The sequence below is a fragment of the Rhinolophus sinicus genome, chromosome 14, assembly GCF_057876585.1.
Source record: "Rhinolophus sinicus isolate RSI-liver-muscle chromosome 14, RSI-T2T, whole genome shotgun sequence".
Taxonomy (NCBI): domain Eukaryota; kingdom Metazoa; phylum Chordata; class Mammalia; order Chiroptera; family Rhinolophidae; genus Rhinolophus; species Rhinolophus sinicus.
In genome coordinates this window covers 70,929,004-70,946,712 of record NC_142514.1, presented here as the reverse complement: position 1 = coordinate 70,946,712, position 17,709 = coordinate 70,929,004, and the positions used below count along the sequence as shown (strand labels likewise).

At 44.5% G+C, this 17,709-nt stretch overlaps 1 protein-coding gene across 2 annotated transcripts in view; it reads left to right on the top strand.

The window, feature by feature from the left end:
- BCAR3 (BCAR3 adaptor protein, NSP family member) overlaps window positions 1–17,709 on the top strand; it is a 184,778-nt gene that overhangs the window by 86,600 nt on the left and 80,469 nt on the right. For both annotated transcript variants that reach the window (XM_074335150.2, XM_019752639.3), the window contains exon 2: window positions 5,739–6,066. In XM_074335150.2, the coding sequence (XP_074191251.2) occupies window positions 5,750–6,066 (317 nt within the window). In that variant the 5' untranslated portion in view covers window positions 5,739–5,749. The remainder of the gene's footprint in view (window positions 1–5,738; window positions 6,067–17,709) is intronic.

Genomic DNA, 17,709 nt, shown 5'->3' with positions numbered 1-17,709 from the left:
TAGAATAAGGATAAAAAGTATAGTAAATATACAAACCAGTGGCATAGTCGTTTATTGTCATTATTATGTATTATGTACTGTACCTAGTTGTATGCACTGTACTTTTATACGACTGGCAGCACAGTGGGTTTGTTTACACCACAAACACATAGCACAGTGTGTTACAATGGCGATGACATCACTAGGTGATAAAATTTTTCAACTCCATTATAGTCTTATGGTATCACTGTCACATATGCAGTCTGTCATTGACCGAAATGTCATTATGCAGCGCGTAACTATATATTTCAAGATCTGGCATTAGACTGAGTCAGGACACTATTTGGAGTCAGGACACTATGTCTGTTTACCTGCACAGTAGAGAGAGATGAAGTCTGAAGGCCAAAGTCTCAGCTGAGTTTTTTCTTTTAAAGACTGCATACGTGCTCACTTGGTGTGCCTGTGTGTGTATATCTGTGTCTACATCCCACTTGGTTTGGTGCATTTACATCTATTGCTTTAGGTTAAAACATTTCCCTCCTCATCCTTCCTGGCTGCAGTCTTCCCCAGAAGCAGTGATTTCATTTGGGAACTCTTGTAATCGAGGTACAATGACAAGCAAGACAGACATTATCCCTAACCTGCTTAGAGGAGACCTGCTATTTATTGAGTGCATGCTATATGTCAAGGGCTTTCCATACAATCACATTTACTTTTCAGAACAACCTCAGGCCATAGGTATTGTCAATGCATTTTTACAAATGAGAAACCAACTGCCAGAGAGGTTGAGTAACTTGTCCCGGGCCAGACAGCTAGTAAGTCAATGACAGAGTAGGGATTTGAACTTCTAAGTGTTTGACTCCAAAGCCTAGGCTCTGAGACCATGTCTAATTTTAAAACATTAAATAATACATTAAAAGTACATGATGACTAGGCACATCAAGACAGAAACATCTGCAAGTGAAGAAAAGATGGGAGCCAGAGACTGGAGACTTGGGTTTAGTCTCCACAGTGCTCTTCTAAGCACGTAGTCCCACCTGGGGACTTTGCATTTACAGAATCCCCTGCCTGGAACTCCATTCCGATCTTCTGTTGATTGATTCCATCTCTTTATTTTCAGATCTCATGTCATTATTACCTCTTCAGAGAGGCCTTCCCAGACCACCATAATCTAAAATAGCCCTCCATCCCCAGGCAGTATGTTTTATCATTGCCTCCCATTTTGTGTTCTTTAGTGCCCTTCCTACGGGGCTATGACCCAGTTTGTTTTCTTGTCTGTGTTGGTTGGACTCCTCCATCACAGTGTAGGCCCCATGAGAGTAGGACCTTGCTTAATTTATTATATCCTCAGCCCTGGCACATTGTAAACCCTCAGAGAATATATGTTGAATGAATGAATATTTATATTTCTTATCTGAAAAAAGGAAGGGGCTTGATTCTCTGAGATTCCATCTACATATAACATGCTGAGATTCTGCCTAGTGGTCAAATGTGTAAGTGGCTTCTCTGTCAAATGAAAGAAAGTACTTACTTTGAACCTAGAGTCCAACTATACACCATGCACTTTCATCCTGTGGATTATCCCTGGGCTCCTGGAGTCTAGAAAACTTAAAAGTAAATAAAGCTCAAGTAGGAAATAGAGCTGCCCAAACGGTTGTAAATGAGTTCCTTCCACCAGGAGCTCCCCCTTTCATCCCCTGCCCCACCTTTATTTTATTTTAAGTTATTTTATTTTATTTTATTTTAAGTTATGTCTCTGGGCTGGGCCTATGTCCCTCACCAGTGGACTGATTCACGCTTGACATAGGATACAGGGTTGAGCCAATCTTTCCAAGTCACTAGATATAGGACAAAGCTGTATTTTAATGGGGAAGAGTTCCAATTTAGAGACACCCAGTTGTAGAGGAGAGCCTGGCCCACATATTTCCAATTTGTCTGCAGCTCAGAACTTTCTGGAAACTTCAACTTGCATGATCTTCTCCCTTTAGTTATAAACTCTGCTTCACTTCCTTCAGGTCCTCATCCCTTCCTCAGGGAAGCCTTTCCTGGACACTAGATTAATCTAGATCTTGGTCCCCACTCTGTGTGCTGCCATAGCAATGGGAATCACCAAACTATGGGCGTTACTTACTGTCTGCTTCCTCCATAGAGTAGTAACCTCATGAGGACAGTTATTTGACACTGTCCTACACCCAGCTCAGTGTCGGCCACATAGAAGGCCCTCCTTAAATGAGGGTTGAATAGAAGAATGAATGCTCTATTGATAAATGATACTTCCTCTTTGTCATTCTCTTCCATTACCCAGGTAAACAAACCTGAGTGTAAGTTGCTCTGTACCAAAGAGACTCACTTATCCAGTAGTTGTCAGCCCTGCCTCCAACGTTGGACAATACTGGGGCCCTTTAACCAGACTGCTGTCTGGGTCCTGCCCACCGAGATTCTGATTTCATTGGTCTGAATGGTGGCTTGGGTGTGGGGATTTTAAAAGCTTTCCGAAGGCTTCTTAATGTTCAGCCAGGTTGAGAACCACCATTTAAAGTTTTCAGAATTCATTCCTTGCTTTGGTCCTTCTAGGCTTGAAGCAGCCATGGTGAGAAAAAGTAGGGATATAATTCACGGATTTATGGTTCCTGACAGTTTAAGAGGTACTTTCACATATATTATCACATCTGATAATAACAAGCTAAAGGATCTACTCTCTGGTTTAAATATTCCCTTTATGTTGATGACTCTTAAAAATCAACGTCTTATTCTGGCTCCTAACTGCACACACCAGTATCTAACCTCCTAGAACAAACTGTCCTAATGGTACCTCACATACAACAGCTCCTGTGGGGAGCTTATTACTCACTTTCCTGCAGGTGTGTCACAGCACTACTTCTACAGCACTACAGTACGTCTTACACTACTCGGTGTGTTACAGCATCACACCATCTCATGGCTGTGGCCTTGTCCTCTCAGCCAGAGGCCTCCAGCTCCTAGATCTTCACTCTGTCCCTCCTTCCCCCCCCCCCCGCCCCCCAACCACCACTGCCCCAGGTCAACTTCTTCATTGTTCCTTGCTGGTTTGTTGCTATCAGCCTGACTGACCTCTCTGCCTCCCTTCTCTCCCCTCCAGAAGTACCAGAGTTACCTACCTAGGCACAGACGGGATTCTGTCCCTTCTTTCCAGATCTTCCCCAGCACTTACAGTCAGGTCCAGACACTTTGACACAGCCTTTAAGACTTTGTGATCTGATCCTAAGCTGTGCTTATTCCAGAAAATGCTTCCCGACCTCTCCATTCCAGCCGCATTGCACAATTTGCAGTTTCTTCAGCCTGGGGGGCACCTCCCTGCCTTTATGTATCTGCAATTACAGCATCATCCTGGAAGGCTTTACCTTACAGTTTTCTACCCTTCAAAATCTTTCATCGCCAGTGATGCCCTCTCTGAGATCCTTCTTGAATCCTTTGGTCAAAATTAATTGTTCTTTTCTCTAGAATGTTAAGGGCCCCTATTGATGAGTCCCTGTCGATGGTCCCCATCTCAGAGTGCATAGTCAGGGGTTGGGGCTTAGGACTTTTTGTGTCTTTGCTTACCTGATATGGAGTAGACACTTAAACGTTTTGAATTGAAAGTAGAGGGCAGGTGTTAACATCTCTCAATATCAGAGAAGAAACTGAGGTAACTTGCTGAAGGGCATTCTAGAACACTTAGGCTCAATCTTGAAATCTAGATAGATCGGGGATAAGCAGAGAGGAAACAGGCTGCTGGAGACACCGGAGCCAGGGTAACGTTTGCCCATCATACTAGCCTAGAGATAGAATTGATCAACCATGTGGCCCTTTGTACACAAAGAGCCTCTGTGGGGTGCTCTGGGCCTCCCTACAAGGTTCTTTGAAATGATCCAGGCCTGTCAATGGAGCAAGAAGGTGCTGATCGCTTGAACAGGTGAGAGTTCACAGCTGTGGCGGTGGGGGGTATGTAGCGTGAGGAATCCTAGTCAGCTTACATCACTGGTGGTCAGGCAGGGAGGGCTAGGGAGTTTGGTTTCTTTTTTAATAACAATGATTAACGTTGAGCAAGTGCTGACAGTGTGCCAGGTACTGGTCAGACCCGGGAGGGGCCCACACGGGAAGGGCCCTCACAGCCCTATTGTTCTCACCCTCTGTGAGCCAGGCCTTCTGTGTGGTCCCAGTTAGACACGGAGCAGACAAGCCCCAGAATTACCAGGTTTGACAAAGAACTGAGGACAGGGTTAGGATTATATACCTTGAATGAAGGGTCTCCTTCCACCCAGCGCCCAGCACTTGTGTGTTTCTCTCTGTTGCACGTAGAAGCAGTGGATCCAGTTGTTTTTGTTGTCAGTTGTTTCCTTTGCACACTGTGCTGTCTTTATCCTGGTTCTGCCTCTTGCACTATAAGCTTCTGGAGGGCGGTGTTCTTCTTGGGCGTCTCCAAGCCATGTCCCCGAGTCCCCCAGTTCCTTTGTGGAACTGACTCTGCAAGGGGTGCTATGAAGTGAGGATTTTCACTCAGAGCCATTCTCTTTGCAGTGGAAAGGGTGGTCTGTGTGAAACGGGGGCTGCAGGGTATGAGAGCAGACTGCAGAGCAAAGGCAAGTTCTGCTCCCCAGCCTTGAGGAAGCCCAATGCACTGCGCTTAGCTATGCTGCTGTGTTGTCCAGACCAGTCTGCTACCATGACTAGTAGGATATATTCTGGATCCTTATGTCTCCAGGGACTAGCCCTCATTTTTATTCAGGCTCGTGTTTATTTTCCTGTATATATGTTGGCCTTAAAAATGTCATATAATTTGGTTTAGATCAAAACCAGAATTTGTAATGGGGATTTTAGGGGTGCCGACTTTTCTCAATGTGAACATTTCTACTAGTGGTCCAAACTGGAGACAATTGTTGGGGCTACTTTTGTACACAACCTCAGGTGCCATTTTCTTTTTCTTTCCGTGCCCCCGCCCCTTTTGTTTTTTTTTCTTCTTTCTCGTCCCTTTCCACTTCTCCCTGATTATGGAAGCACCTGTATGCACTGCCTAACCCTGATGGTGACAGGCAGATTCCTGATCCCTCTGGGGGACAGTGTACACGGAGCCCCCATCTCAGTGGCTTTTCTCTGCAGCTGAGCCCACTGATGTATGGAGAAGTGGCCCACCTCCTGACCCCTGACCCTAGCCTGTCTTCGTTAATTAGAGCACACTGATTTATTTATAAGCACCAAGTCTTTGCCAGAAAAACTGCCCCGTTGCCCTGGGTAGCACAACTGAGGGGCAGGCTGGCACTGAAGGCCTTCTAGCAGCTAAGGAATTCCAATCATCTCCGCCTGTTCTTATCATTTACAGGGTGGTAGAAATCCGCGAGCTGGTTATCTAGCATATTTATAACATTTTCTCTGCACTTATTGCTGAAACCTTGAGTCCCTCCTCAGTAGTCCTTTTTGTTAGTCGTGCTTTTCCGTCAGCTTCAGTCACTTGAAATAATGAAACAGCTCATGTGCCTCCAAAGTCTCTGAAATGTGTTTGCCCTTTTTCATTGGTGGATCTGCTGCCAACCAGGAGAACTCCTCTGTGATATCAGAAAAAGGAGATGAGTAAACTTCCTGTGTGTATTAGATTTCACTAGTGAAGCCAATCAGTGTTTGTCTTTTAACGCTCCGTGAACATTTTCTGTTGTTAGGAGGTATATTTGCATTTCCCTTTGTAAGTAGGAATTCGCTCCTTGTGATTATCTTAGATTTATACCTTCACTGTTTTCATTCCCCTTTAGAGTTGAGAATCATGGCTGCGGGAAAATTTGCAAGCCTTCCCAGAAATATGCCCGTGAATCACCAGTTCCCCCTGGCCTCGTCCATGGACCTTCTGAGCAGCAAGTCACCTCTCGTTGATCATCACACAGATGCCTATCAAGACGTGTCTATACACGGCACCCTTCCACGGAAGAAGAAAGGGCCTCCTCCCATAAGGTCCTGTGATAACTTCAGTCACATGAGTACCCTTCCTCATTCCAAATCCCCGCGGCAGAACTCACCTCTGACCCAGGACATCATCCAGGAGCACCCACTGCAAGACCAGAAAGGCGAAACCTTCACCTCCAGGTAACTTTTTTAACTTCATGAGGGAAAATGACTTGTCTTAAAGGGTTTTTTAACAAAGTTGTTTTCTTGGGGAAAATGTCAAACATGCCCAAAGTAGAGCAAATCATTTAATTAATGTCCAAGGACCCATCACCCTGTTTTAACAGTTATCCATACATGGCCAGTTCTGCTTTGTCTATTCTCCTGCCTGCTTCCCTCCTCTAGTATTATTTTGAAGCAAATTTCAGACTTTATTTTATTTTATCTGTAAATATTTTGGTATGTGTCTTTCAAAGATAAGGAGTCTTATTTAAAAATATATAACCATCATATAAAAAACTATAACACTTAAAAAAAGAATCATTTCTTAGTATCATTCCATATTTGAGAGTATTTTCAAAGCCAACTTCTGATATCATTAAGTCCCTCAAAAAGAATTTGTTTTTTATCGTAACATCAGATGCTAAACTACATCCATCCAATTCTATAGCTATGCCAGGATGTCTATAAATTAGGACCTGTATCTCCTTGTATTTAGTCACAACATGCTGAAATAAAATTTTGTATGGACACATCATCGGGTCAGCTTCAGAATATAATAGAATTGATTTCTCCTTCTATCCACCAAGGATCTGGGTAAATACACCTATGGTTGTAAAGGGTTCTTTTCTGGCTTTGTGATCGAACTGGCTGTGATGAGCTTCTGCTTGTTACAGCTGGTTTAGAAACTTTGCACTCCTTTTCCTGTTGCGGAGGATCAGCAACCTGTGATGCTATCGGGCAAAGATGGGGGTGGTTTCTTCTGTTGTGTCTCTTTTGGTCCAACCCTGTAGCAAAGAAACCCACTTTGATCCTGGCTCATCTATTTGTTCAATATCTGTATATTGAGCACTCACATTAATTAGAGTACACTGATTTTATAAGCAGCAGTGCTTCACCTGAAAAATTCTGCTCAGTTCCTCTGAGTATCTTAACTGAAGGGCTGGTCCAACATTGAAGACATTCTAGCAGCCAAATCATTCCAGTAATCTGCTCTTGCCCTTTTACTGGGTGGAGAAATATGTGAACTAACAGGATTGCAGTAGAACATCTGAAACAGTGTCCTCCCAGAGCTAATATTCTAGTGAAGGACTCGGGTAATAAATTAAAGTAGATAAACAAGATGATTACAGATTACAGTAAGTGTTATAGAGGAAATAGAGTGATATGCGGGAGATTTATTGGGGTTGTACCTTTCCTATAGGGTGGACAGGTCTCTGAGGAGATGACATTTAAGCTAAGACCTGCATAATGAGAGAAGATAGCATGGAAGAACCAGTGGAAGGCTGTTCCAGGCATGGGGAGAGCAAGTGCAAAGAACTGGGGTTGGAACACGTTTGGCATGTTTGAAAAACCCAAAACGAAGCTGGTGTGGCCTGTGGCTGGACTATAGCAACTTGAGAGGAGAATCCTATAGATATTGGGAGAGAACTAGACAGACAAGAGTTCAGAATTAGCTTTAGTATTGCAGTAGTACAAGAAGAAAATAAGTGGAGGCCCAGATAGTCTCTGTAGAAAGCATTAGAGAGCTTTGAACTGTTTCTCACATCAGACCAGAAGTTTCCCCAGGGTGAACCAGGTCCATTAGAAGGCCCTGGACCTGCTCCAAAAAATGTAGGTGGGTGACCTCCCAGGTCAGAGAGCTAGCAGGTGGCGTGCTGATGAAACAGGTAAGTGTGGAGGTACGTTCCGTGTTTCCCTGAAAATAAGACCTAACCGGACCATCAGCTCTAATGCATCTTTTGGAGCAAAAATTGATATAAGACCCAGTATTATATTACATTATATTATATTATATTATATTATATTATATTATATTATATTATACCCGGTCTTATATTAAAATAAGACCAGATCTTATATTAATTTTTGCTCCAAAAGACACATTAGATCTGGTGGCCCAGCTAGGTCTTATTTTCAGGGAAACACGGTACCTACGCACAGTATTGTTCATATTGCATCATGGGTACTTAACAGGCGGGATGCAGAATGGGAACAGTCATTGCTCCCCGTCATGAGGGTTAGGAGGCAGCAAAGAAAAATCACTTCTGGTCAGCCAAAAATAAGCATGAATGCCAGGCTGCACGAAATGGAATCAGATCCAATTGTTACCTGGCTTCCTATGACCACTTTTTATTTTTTAATTTAAACTCTGTACTGAGCTAGATGTCTACCATGTACCACACACAGACAATTCACAAACTCATTTGTTGACGTTCTAAGGCCCTGGCTGGGGGCCAGCTCTTCCAAGGGGAAACTCCAGGGGGCTGGGTAGTAATGGAATCACGCTTCCTATCTTGAGGAAGTTCTTGATAAACACCCAAGGTCCAAACTGTCAACCTGCGAGAAGTTCAAAGCTTTGTGATTTGGAAACTGAGTTGGACAGAGGTCAGCTCTCTGTAAAAGATTTTATCAGGGTGGACGCAAGTCCTGAGTTTGAAGTCCATGCGGTGGAAGACTTAACAAGCACTGTCGATTTAGGCTTGTTTATGATTCAGAACAATGTTCGTCCAGAGTCATGTCTTTCTTCCTTAATTTAAAATATCTTATTGTTAAGGGCGAATACAGGAAGGAACAAATGCATATCCTTTAAAATTATGCTGAGTAAAAAGGCGCATGGTTTTGTGTCAAAGGATCATGAACTCCTACCCCGCTCCTCAATCGTCTTATTAACATATTTTATTTCTCAAACATTTTTTTTAAATCTCCTGAAGTGTTCCCAATTTTGAAGAATTCAAAGTACCTTAGATTCTATTTTTTTTAATCGTTTTAAGTAGTCCTAATAAGATTATGAGCTGTTTCAATTCCTTTTAAGAGCAAGCCGCCGTGTAAACAAAGTTTGTGCAAGTGAAAAGCTAGAGACATGCAGAATGAATGAGAACCCACGGTTCCTGGGAGGGGGGTTTGGCTAAGGTGCCACGAGGGAACTACCAGGAGAGAGAAATAGTGTTTCTGTTCCCAACTCGTCGCTTACAGCCGACATGGAGCTGTGAGATGCCAGCCGCCCACCACTCCAGCTCACTCGCCACTGGAAGCTGGCAGCCATGTCTGTTTTGAAGTTAGAGTTTTAGATCTTTGGATCTAAGACTAGTTAGGTCTGCCTTTAACAAGATTATTGATATTGGGGGGGCTTTTTACAGGTAAACATTTTTGGCCTTACTTGTTTCTTTTCATAGAGAATTCAAGGGTTAATTTTATGACTTGCCAATATGTCACATCTGAAAACCTTCCAATTGATCACACTGGGTGTTGGCATGACGATAGTGGGGCCATCATAGAGAGGCGGGACCCGCTCGTCATATTTATCCTGTCTACATGCAGAAGGATGCCTTTCTGACGACATCTCCTTGTCCTATGAAGTACTCTGATAAGTTGCAAGTTTGCTATTTTCCAAATAAATATGTTACCATATTAATCATTAAAAGTCACTTTTGTTGTTCTGATTGAATATTAATTGAATATCTACCCTGTGGGAGGCCCCGGACAAAGCAGAGAAAGTCTCCCCTTTGACCTAAAAATTTGCACTATTAAGCTATCATATCCACATGAATTATTCTCTCTTACGTTCTACAGTTTTAAAATATCTTAAAGGATATGGTCATAAGTTGCCTTGTTTGAACATCATCATCCTGAATGAGAGACACAGCAGATTTCACCATCATCATCATTATTTCTCATTTCACTGTGAGAAAAGGTTCAGGGATGTCGAGGCACCTGAAATCAGACCATGACCGTGGTGGGTGACTGAGCTAGGACCAGAATGCAGAAAGTACGTACTATAGTGCCTTCCCCAGACACTGTGCTCACAGCCTCCCAGGAATGTGGGCGCCAGCTGTGGGCATCGTCTGAGCTATCCTGTTGCATGGAAAGCTCAGTCCATGTAGTGTGAAGGCAGCGCCTCGGACACCCGCCTTGGGGAGAAGGGATCCTTCATTGCCAAGAGCCAGGCAGAAGGCAGGCTTGGAAGGGGGAGTTGGTCTCCTCATTCGGAGACTGTATCTCTTGGCTTTGTTGTTGTCTTGGCTGCCCTTGGATGTACTTGTGGTTTTGAAAAGTAGCCAAAGCGAAAAGCCAGAGCGCTCTTAAACCTGCTGCCTGATGTCACAGAAGGAGCCTTTGTTCCGCAGGGGGAGCGAGGCTTCTCCGACAGGTCTGCAGACAGGATTTCCTCTTGACATTAGCCTTGTCAGGTGTCACTTTGATTCATTTATCTTCAAGGATAAATGTATTGAATCTGGGACCTTCCTTGGGCTGAGAGGGGACTGGTTCCTGTTTTTGGATGTCTGTGTTGCTGGGGTGGCTGAAGGATCAACGCTTGGAGATGATCCGGGTCTTTTTCCTGCCTGTGGGTACGTGGAGGCACGCATTCCTGGGAACAGCTGCCTACTGCCTAATTCCTTCTGCCGCTTGTGCTGTGGGAGCTCGTGGTGGGACAATGTGAGGTTTCATTCATTTGTAGGAGTGGAGCTGACTGACTGGTCACAAGTGTTGTAACTGTCAGGGGCCAGAAAGTCTGCAGAATTATCCCAAGTTACAATCCAGTATACTTTCCCAGGCAGTAAGTAACCTACCATGTCACAGTGTCAGTTCTACAAAGCTGAAGCAAAAGTGTGAGGCACAGCATCCGTGCACACTCTTCTCTAAACATTGATTTAAAGACTTCACTCTGGACTACGTCAATGCGCTCTTCTGAAAAATTGTTCTATTTGTTCCTCTTCAGAACCATCAAGTCGTATAACGACTGGTTTCTCCTTAACAAAGCAAGGTGTCCCCCCGCCCCCCACAAATAAATCAGTCTCCAGCTCAAAGTGAACCAGAAGAATCCAAATGTGAACGTCCACGTGCAAACATCTGCAGTTTATTTGTATGTGGGTATGTCTGCTACCTACAGATTGGAAGCTTTTCATGCACAGGAAAAGTGGGGTTTAGAGTTGAAAAAAAAATCTAATAGATTAGTAGTTTCTATGTAACAGAAGGTCATCTATTGAGTTAGCAGAATGACAGTGGCTTAATGGCCAAGAATGCCTCTACGAAGTAATTGTCCAGGCATTGATTTTTCATTTATAAAATTTCAAGTTGAGTTTTAGTAACATATTGAAATGCCCCTGAGTGTTTGAATGCAGCTGTTGTGGATGGGTTCGAGAATTCTGAGGAATGGTGCGTGTCCATGCCCCAGGGGCCCCGGCAGTGCTGAGGCCTGGAGCAGCTGGGTCAGAGGTGAGCTCAGCCCCTGCTGGGCATCTTGCTGGCCCCAGGTTGAGGGAGCCCAGAGAACGGGACGTGCCTGTAGGTCCACCAGCTGCCTGACAGTCCTAAATCCTCTACTGACAGGGATGATTTGAACCAAAGGCTGGGATCTGTGCATTCTCAGCTGTTCTTCTGGGAAAACGAAAGGATTTTTTTTTTTTTTTTAACTGATTACAAACCGCAAGCAAGAAAATGATCAGAGAATCACACAATGCAGTCCTTGTTGAGTGGAGCTGCTCAACATCTTCTCTGCCCATCCCCAACCCCCTTGGACAGACGTGCTTTAAGTCATGTCTTTTCAGGCCTCCTTCGTGCTGTTCAGAGAAGGTCAGGTTTTTTTTTGTCTTCTGTGAGTCAGAAACTATAAGAGTTTTTTGCACCTCTCAGTATATGTTAAAACGTACTGTAAACAGAAGGTGCTGTGTAATTACAATTACTTGTACTCTTATCACATGTGGATTTGGGAGCCAACCCAGCCGGGCCAGAAGATGCAAGCTGGAGAAATGGTAGTCGCTACTGTTGATTGGAAGGAGACCAGCCTTGGGACCGGGACTGGAGCCACAGGACTGATAAGGCCTCGGCCACGGCCACCCTGCTCTTCACAGCTTTGTAATGCTGTCACCACCCGGTCTGTCCCTAAGAAATTAACTGTTGGATTGGGTGCAGAATTTTAAGCTCTCTCTTCTTAGAGGGCGCAAAGACAAGCAGTTATGGTCTTCTTGTTTTAAGGATTGTGCTCTTATTTACAAATTGTAGAAGTGTTTGAAACCTTTCGTAATCAACCTAGTCTTTGCCCAGCCTGGATGTCTGTGGTTTCAGGTTCACCTGTAAACATAGTAACCTAAGGTAAGATAACTCCTGCTGTGGAGATGAGGCGAAAAAGCGAGATACGTAACCCAGAGGTCTCAGTTCAGAACTAGAGCTGGTTCTAAACTTTAAGATGGGGGTGAAAATACCCCCTCTGAGGAGTGCTGTGAAGGCTCACTCGTCACTAGATACGAAGGCCCCTCCGAATGTCAGCGCTCTGACTTTCCACACTTGAGCCTCTGGTAGTCTGAGAGGAGCCGGTCATGTCCCTGCTCTCAGCTCCCACCTGATCCAGCTCCAGCAGTTTATTCTTCTCCTGCCCCCACTCTGCTGTGTGACACCTGCCCCTGAAGGTGCCTGTACTGGGACATCCAAAAAAGCTGCTAGTGACCTAGACACTGATTCTAGCAACCAGACCTGGTGGCTTTGTGACCTTGCATTAGTTATGATCCCTTCCTGAATGTCTACATCCTCAAAGGGTAGCTGTAAGGTCAAATGCAGTCCCACGCAAGGGCTCCTAGCACAGAGCCTGGTGCGGAGAAGGGGCTCAGATGTTGGTTCTCACCTTTCCTTCCTCCTGGAAAGCGGGAGCTAGGAGGCCCCTAATCCTCACGTGTAACCTGAGATCACGTTCAATGCCTACGGCTCCAGTGGGAGAAAGTTTCCCACATGTTGACTGGCGGGAATGCTCTGTCTCGGTTTGCTCTAGGCCACCCTGCAGCCCTGAGTCTTGGCCACCACTCACAGGTACAGGTGTAAGAGCCTTGCCCTGCACTAAAGATCAGCATACCATTGTGCTGAGACACAAAACAGAGCCTGTCCTCAGGGGACTGGCCCAGTCCTTGTGCCCTTGTCCCTGTATTTGATGCCAGTGTCTTCGCTGTTTATTCTTCAGTGACTGTTTATTGAGCTTATTTTGTGTCAGGCATTGTTCTGGGGAATGACATAGATGTGACCCTGTGTCTTAGGGAGGGCCCAGTTTAGAGGCCACCAAGACAAGGACATCAACAAAGACAGAACTACAAAATGAGGGAGGTCTGAGGAAGGTAACATCGGAGAGCCCCGAGGCCGTGGAATCAGTGGGGGGAAGGCCTCTTTGGGGGCGGGGACATTTGAAGATTTAATATAAAAAGAGAATGTAAAATACTTCATTGATACTTTTTTATGTCACTATGTATTGAAATAATATTTTTGAAATATTAGGTTAAATAAAATGTTATTGAAGTTAATTTCTCCTATTTCTTTCCAATTGGCACTAGAAGATTTAAAATTACATCTGTTTTTCACATTGTATTTCTATTGGTCTAGACCTTGGCAAGAAGTTTAGGTTTTCTCCCTAGGGCAAAGGGAAACATTTAAACAGTTGTAAGTAAGGGAGTATCCTGATCTGATTGATTTTTTAAAAGATTCCTTGGTCTCTTGTGGAGGAGTAATTGATGGAAGAGGAGGGACTGGAGGAAGGGCAGGAGGTGGTTGGTTGCAAAAATGCAGGGAGCAGGTGGGGGTGTGCTCCAGGACTGTGGTGGGGGAGATGGAAGTGGGTGGATTCAAGATCTATTTTGCAGGTAGAGAGTCTACCAGACTTACTGAGGGCCGGATGTGGTGGGGTGAGGGAGACGGACAGGCAAGCACAGCTCAGGCAGCTGGGTGGGCCAGTTACTGAGATAGGGAAGATTGAGAGAGGAACATGGCTTCCTTTGCTTGGGGCAGGGGTTGATGGTAGATTGTTGCAGAATCCAGGACCGGAAAGAACCCAAGCGGCACTCTGAGAATTAGGAGAGTCAGCTTTATTACGCAGGCGGGCTCCGTGGGATCCTTCCCAAAAGACTGAGCCCCTAGCAAGGTTTGGAGCAGGTTTTTATGGGTTGGGGACTTCCTTGAGTCGGAAAAGGGGTAGGTATCGTCTGGTGATTGGCTCGGGGTGTGGTTTGAAGGGGGTTATGCGGAAGTGGGCTGGGGCTTAGGCTGGGGACCTCTCTCTCCACTCGGGCCACCATTTTAGGTCAGTTCCACATGGCAGGGAACCATTTTAAGGTCAGTTTCCCCATCAAGATCACAGAGAATTGAGACTTCTGTTTTAAATATGATGAGTTTGCGATGCATGCAGGTTTAAGTGGAGGTGTTAACCATCTAGTTGGTATTGTGGAACTCCGGAAAGAGGTCTGGGCTAAAGGTTGTAATGTTATGAGTCTGCATAGAAATGAAATGGATGCCATCACCAAGGGGGAGATCTGTGTAAAGCAGGTAGAGAGGGACTCTAGGACCGAGTCCTGAGGAATGCTGGGACTCTTCCAGGGAGTCAGCCGAGGAGGCTGGGTCCTTGGTTTGATGGGAAGCAGAGAAATGACACAGGAGCTGCATAGGGTTGGTGTTCAAAGGAAGGTATTTTTCCTTTTTTTTTTCTTTTTTTGATGAGGCAAAATTCAATAGGAAAAGATCTAATCTTTTAAGCATGTAATAAAGCAAAGCACATGTTTTCATTACTTGATTCTTTTTATAAAACATTTTTTACTTAATGAAAGCAGACGTCCCCAGGGCCACCCTCCCTGTGGGCCTGTCAGCAGCATGGTGATTACGGTCCTGCAGTTCCTTCCCTGACGGGTCCCACACATTCCTGCTGGCTCGTGGACAGAAGAGGTGTATGGACAACTGGTTGGGTTGGCGTTCAGGCTTTTGCCTGTGGGGTAACGGCTGCTTTTCCAAGGTTTAGGTGAGCGCCACCTTGAGAATGGATCCCTGCCCTGGAAGGCAGGTCTGGGGCATCTGTTCCTATAGCTGTATGGCTGGATGAAATCTTTCCTGTTAGAGGCCTTATGGACCATTATTTCAAAACCATAGCACTTTTATTCTGCCTTGAATTTGTTGAGAAGAAGCTTTTACAAACACATGCCTTTCGAAGGAGTTGGGGAATGGTTGGGGGCAGAGTGGATGGGACTGGTGGGAGCAGAGGAAGGGTAAATAGATACCACCCAAAGAAAGCATCTGCTTTTATCAAAAGTGCTGTGTTTGGGCTTCGTCAGCCTGAAGCCTGATGATTCACTGATGCCAGACCTTCTGTGCCTGCCAAAAGACATATTGGCCTTGATACGGTTTTTCTTGTTCTTACTCTATTCAGTTTGACCGACTGCTGCCAAGTTACAATTTCAACAGTGGCTTTTAGCTTAATGCTGTCACTAGAATTTTGCTGAGCACAGGTTAACCCATGACCACGTCAAGTTTTTATCAACCAGACCACTTTGTATTCGTCTTGGATTCCTATATAGATTCATCATAGCATAATATGTAGGATATTTAAATGGCGCTGTTTTAACACGATTAGGGAATCTGCCTGAGGAGGCGGTTTAATTGCCATTCTTTTAATATATGTCATGAACACATTAATCAGGCATTGCTGTATTTTCAGCTGAGATAGAAACTGACTCATAGAAGCAGGAATTGGCTGTTGAGGCGGAAGAAGCAGGAGTTCTAGAAGTAAGCAGGACTCAGAATCGCTGACAACCAGGGAGGGAAATGTGTCCTCATCTACAGTCTCCTCTGAGCTATAGGAAGAAAAACTCCCTAAGTTGAAGGAAATGATAGAAACAGTCTCATAGCCTGAGGCTCTGAAAGGGAAACACAGTTTAGGTCACAGAAAAACAACAGGCTGACCACAATTCGAAGGAGGTAAAGGTATGTGACCATCCAGGTAGCCCTTGTGTTTCAGGATGTATATGAAGGACTCTCTCCAGCTTGGCTTACCTACGTGCAGGATTCTCCAGGGTGTGTGTGATGAACTCGGGCCATTCTAATGAATTTGTTTGCAAGTATGTGGAACCTCTACTGTGTGCCAGGCTTTGTGCAAGGTGCTAGAGATTCAAAGACAGGCCTGGGGCTTTGTTCACTAGAGGAGTTCATGGCCCTAGGAGAAGGGGATGCCGTTTTGAACCATCCAACCTCACTAGTAGCTGTTCTCTCCATCTTTACTACTGACCCAACTTCACATCTGCGGTGTAGCTGTATGTATTACTGCACTCGTTTGATAAGAATTCTGCTTTTTTTTGACCTCTGACCTTAACATCTTTCCCGGCGCTGTGTTACTTTTTCTCATTGACCAGGTGACTGCATGTTGTACTTTCTAGATAATCCTTCCCTCAGGGCCTGCCTGGTCTGTACGACCACTTCCTCTGTGCTATCCTGGCCTTAGACCCAGACCCAGACCAGGTCAGGCCATGCAACCGAGGGGCCTATCATCAGAGGGTGGCACTGGCTGTAAAAGAAACAGAGTGCAGAGTGAGCAGAGGATTGTGAAAAATGCTAAGGGTAACAAAAAGGGCTTTCAGAAGTTATGTTTGGAACAATAAGACCAATGGGTGGGGGTGGTGGGGGTGAGAGAAACCAAACTACTGAGCTTCTGTTCAGCTTCCTTTTTTTTTTTTTCCTTTTTTTTTTTTGGTCAAGGAAATGGCTTCTCTGATTGGACAGGGTAGGATAAAGGTAAAGGAAGAGAATGAGGCCATGACAACAGACTGCGAGCCTGAGACCATCAAACCAGCGCTGTGACATTAGAGAAATGTTGGCATAACCAAGAGCTACAGGAAAGATGCAGATGGTTAGCTGTTTCAGTTTTCAAAACAGGAACTAGGGAGATGCAATTAATCTATACAACAATAAGATTGACATCGAACTCAGAAAATAGTCTAAGAAGAATTATTAGGACAATGACTTTTTGAATACTTGGTAAAGGGAAGCAACCCTAGAAAATAGCAAGGTTTTGGGAAAAGCAAGTCATACCAGATTAACTTTCCATCCTGGGGTTACTTTGATGGTAGATTAAAGGAATGTTGAGAAGGTGTGTATGCAGATGTCAATCATTGGTGATATCCTTGGGGTGAGAGAGATTCCAGCTAGATGATAGTACATGAAGCGTGCTCTAGGCTACGTCCTCAGCCCCATTCTAGCCAATTAAAAAAAATCATTTAGACACATTGGTGGATCACATCAATCTTGGAAGAATAACTAATATGTCAAAATGACAGATATGAGATAAAAAAGATCTTGGCATTTTGAAACAACAGACCAGATCTAACTACATAGGACAACTGTAAGGTGAGAAAAAGACTTTATCTAGAGTCCAAAAACAAAGTAAAAGTATGGGGTTTGGCTTAACAGCCACATGTGAAAAATATCCCAGAATTTGATCACTGCAGCCTCAGAATGAGTCAGCAGTATGCTATGGTTGTCAAAAAAACTAATGTGATTTTAGGAGCATTAATTGAAGTTTAATAATGAGACCAAGGGAAGTGGTCACACTTGGCTGCCCAGATCACATCTGGTGAATTGTTTTTAGCTCTGGACACCAGAAATGGAAGATGAATTCCCCCAATGTAGTGCAGTGAGCTTCTGTCTATACCATTCCTCTGCTCTAGAACAGATTTGTTGGTTTAATCATTAAGAAATATCCCTGAGGTTCTTGGTATTAGTGAAAAGGAACTTCTCATGGCATGTGTTAATCCTGGGAGGGGAATATAAAATAAGGACCAACCTTAATCCTGTCAACCACTAGTGAAGCCCGCTTTAACAAATAAGGTCAAT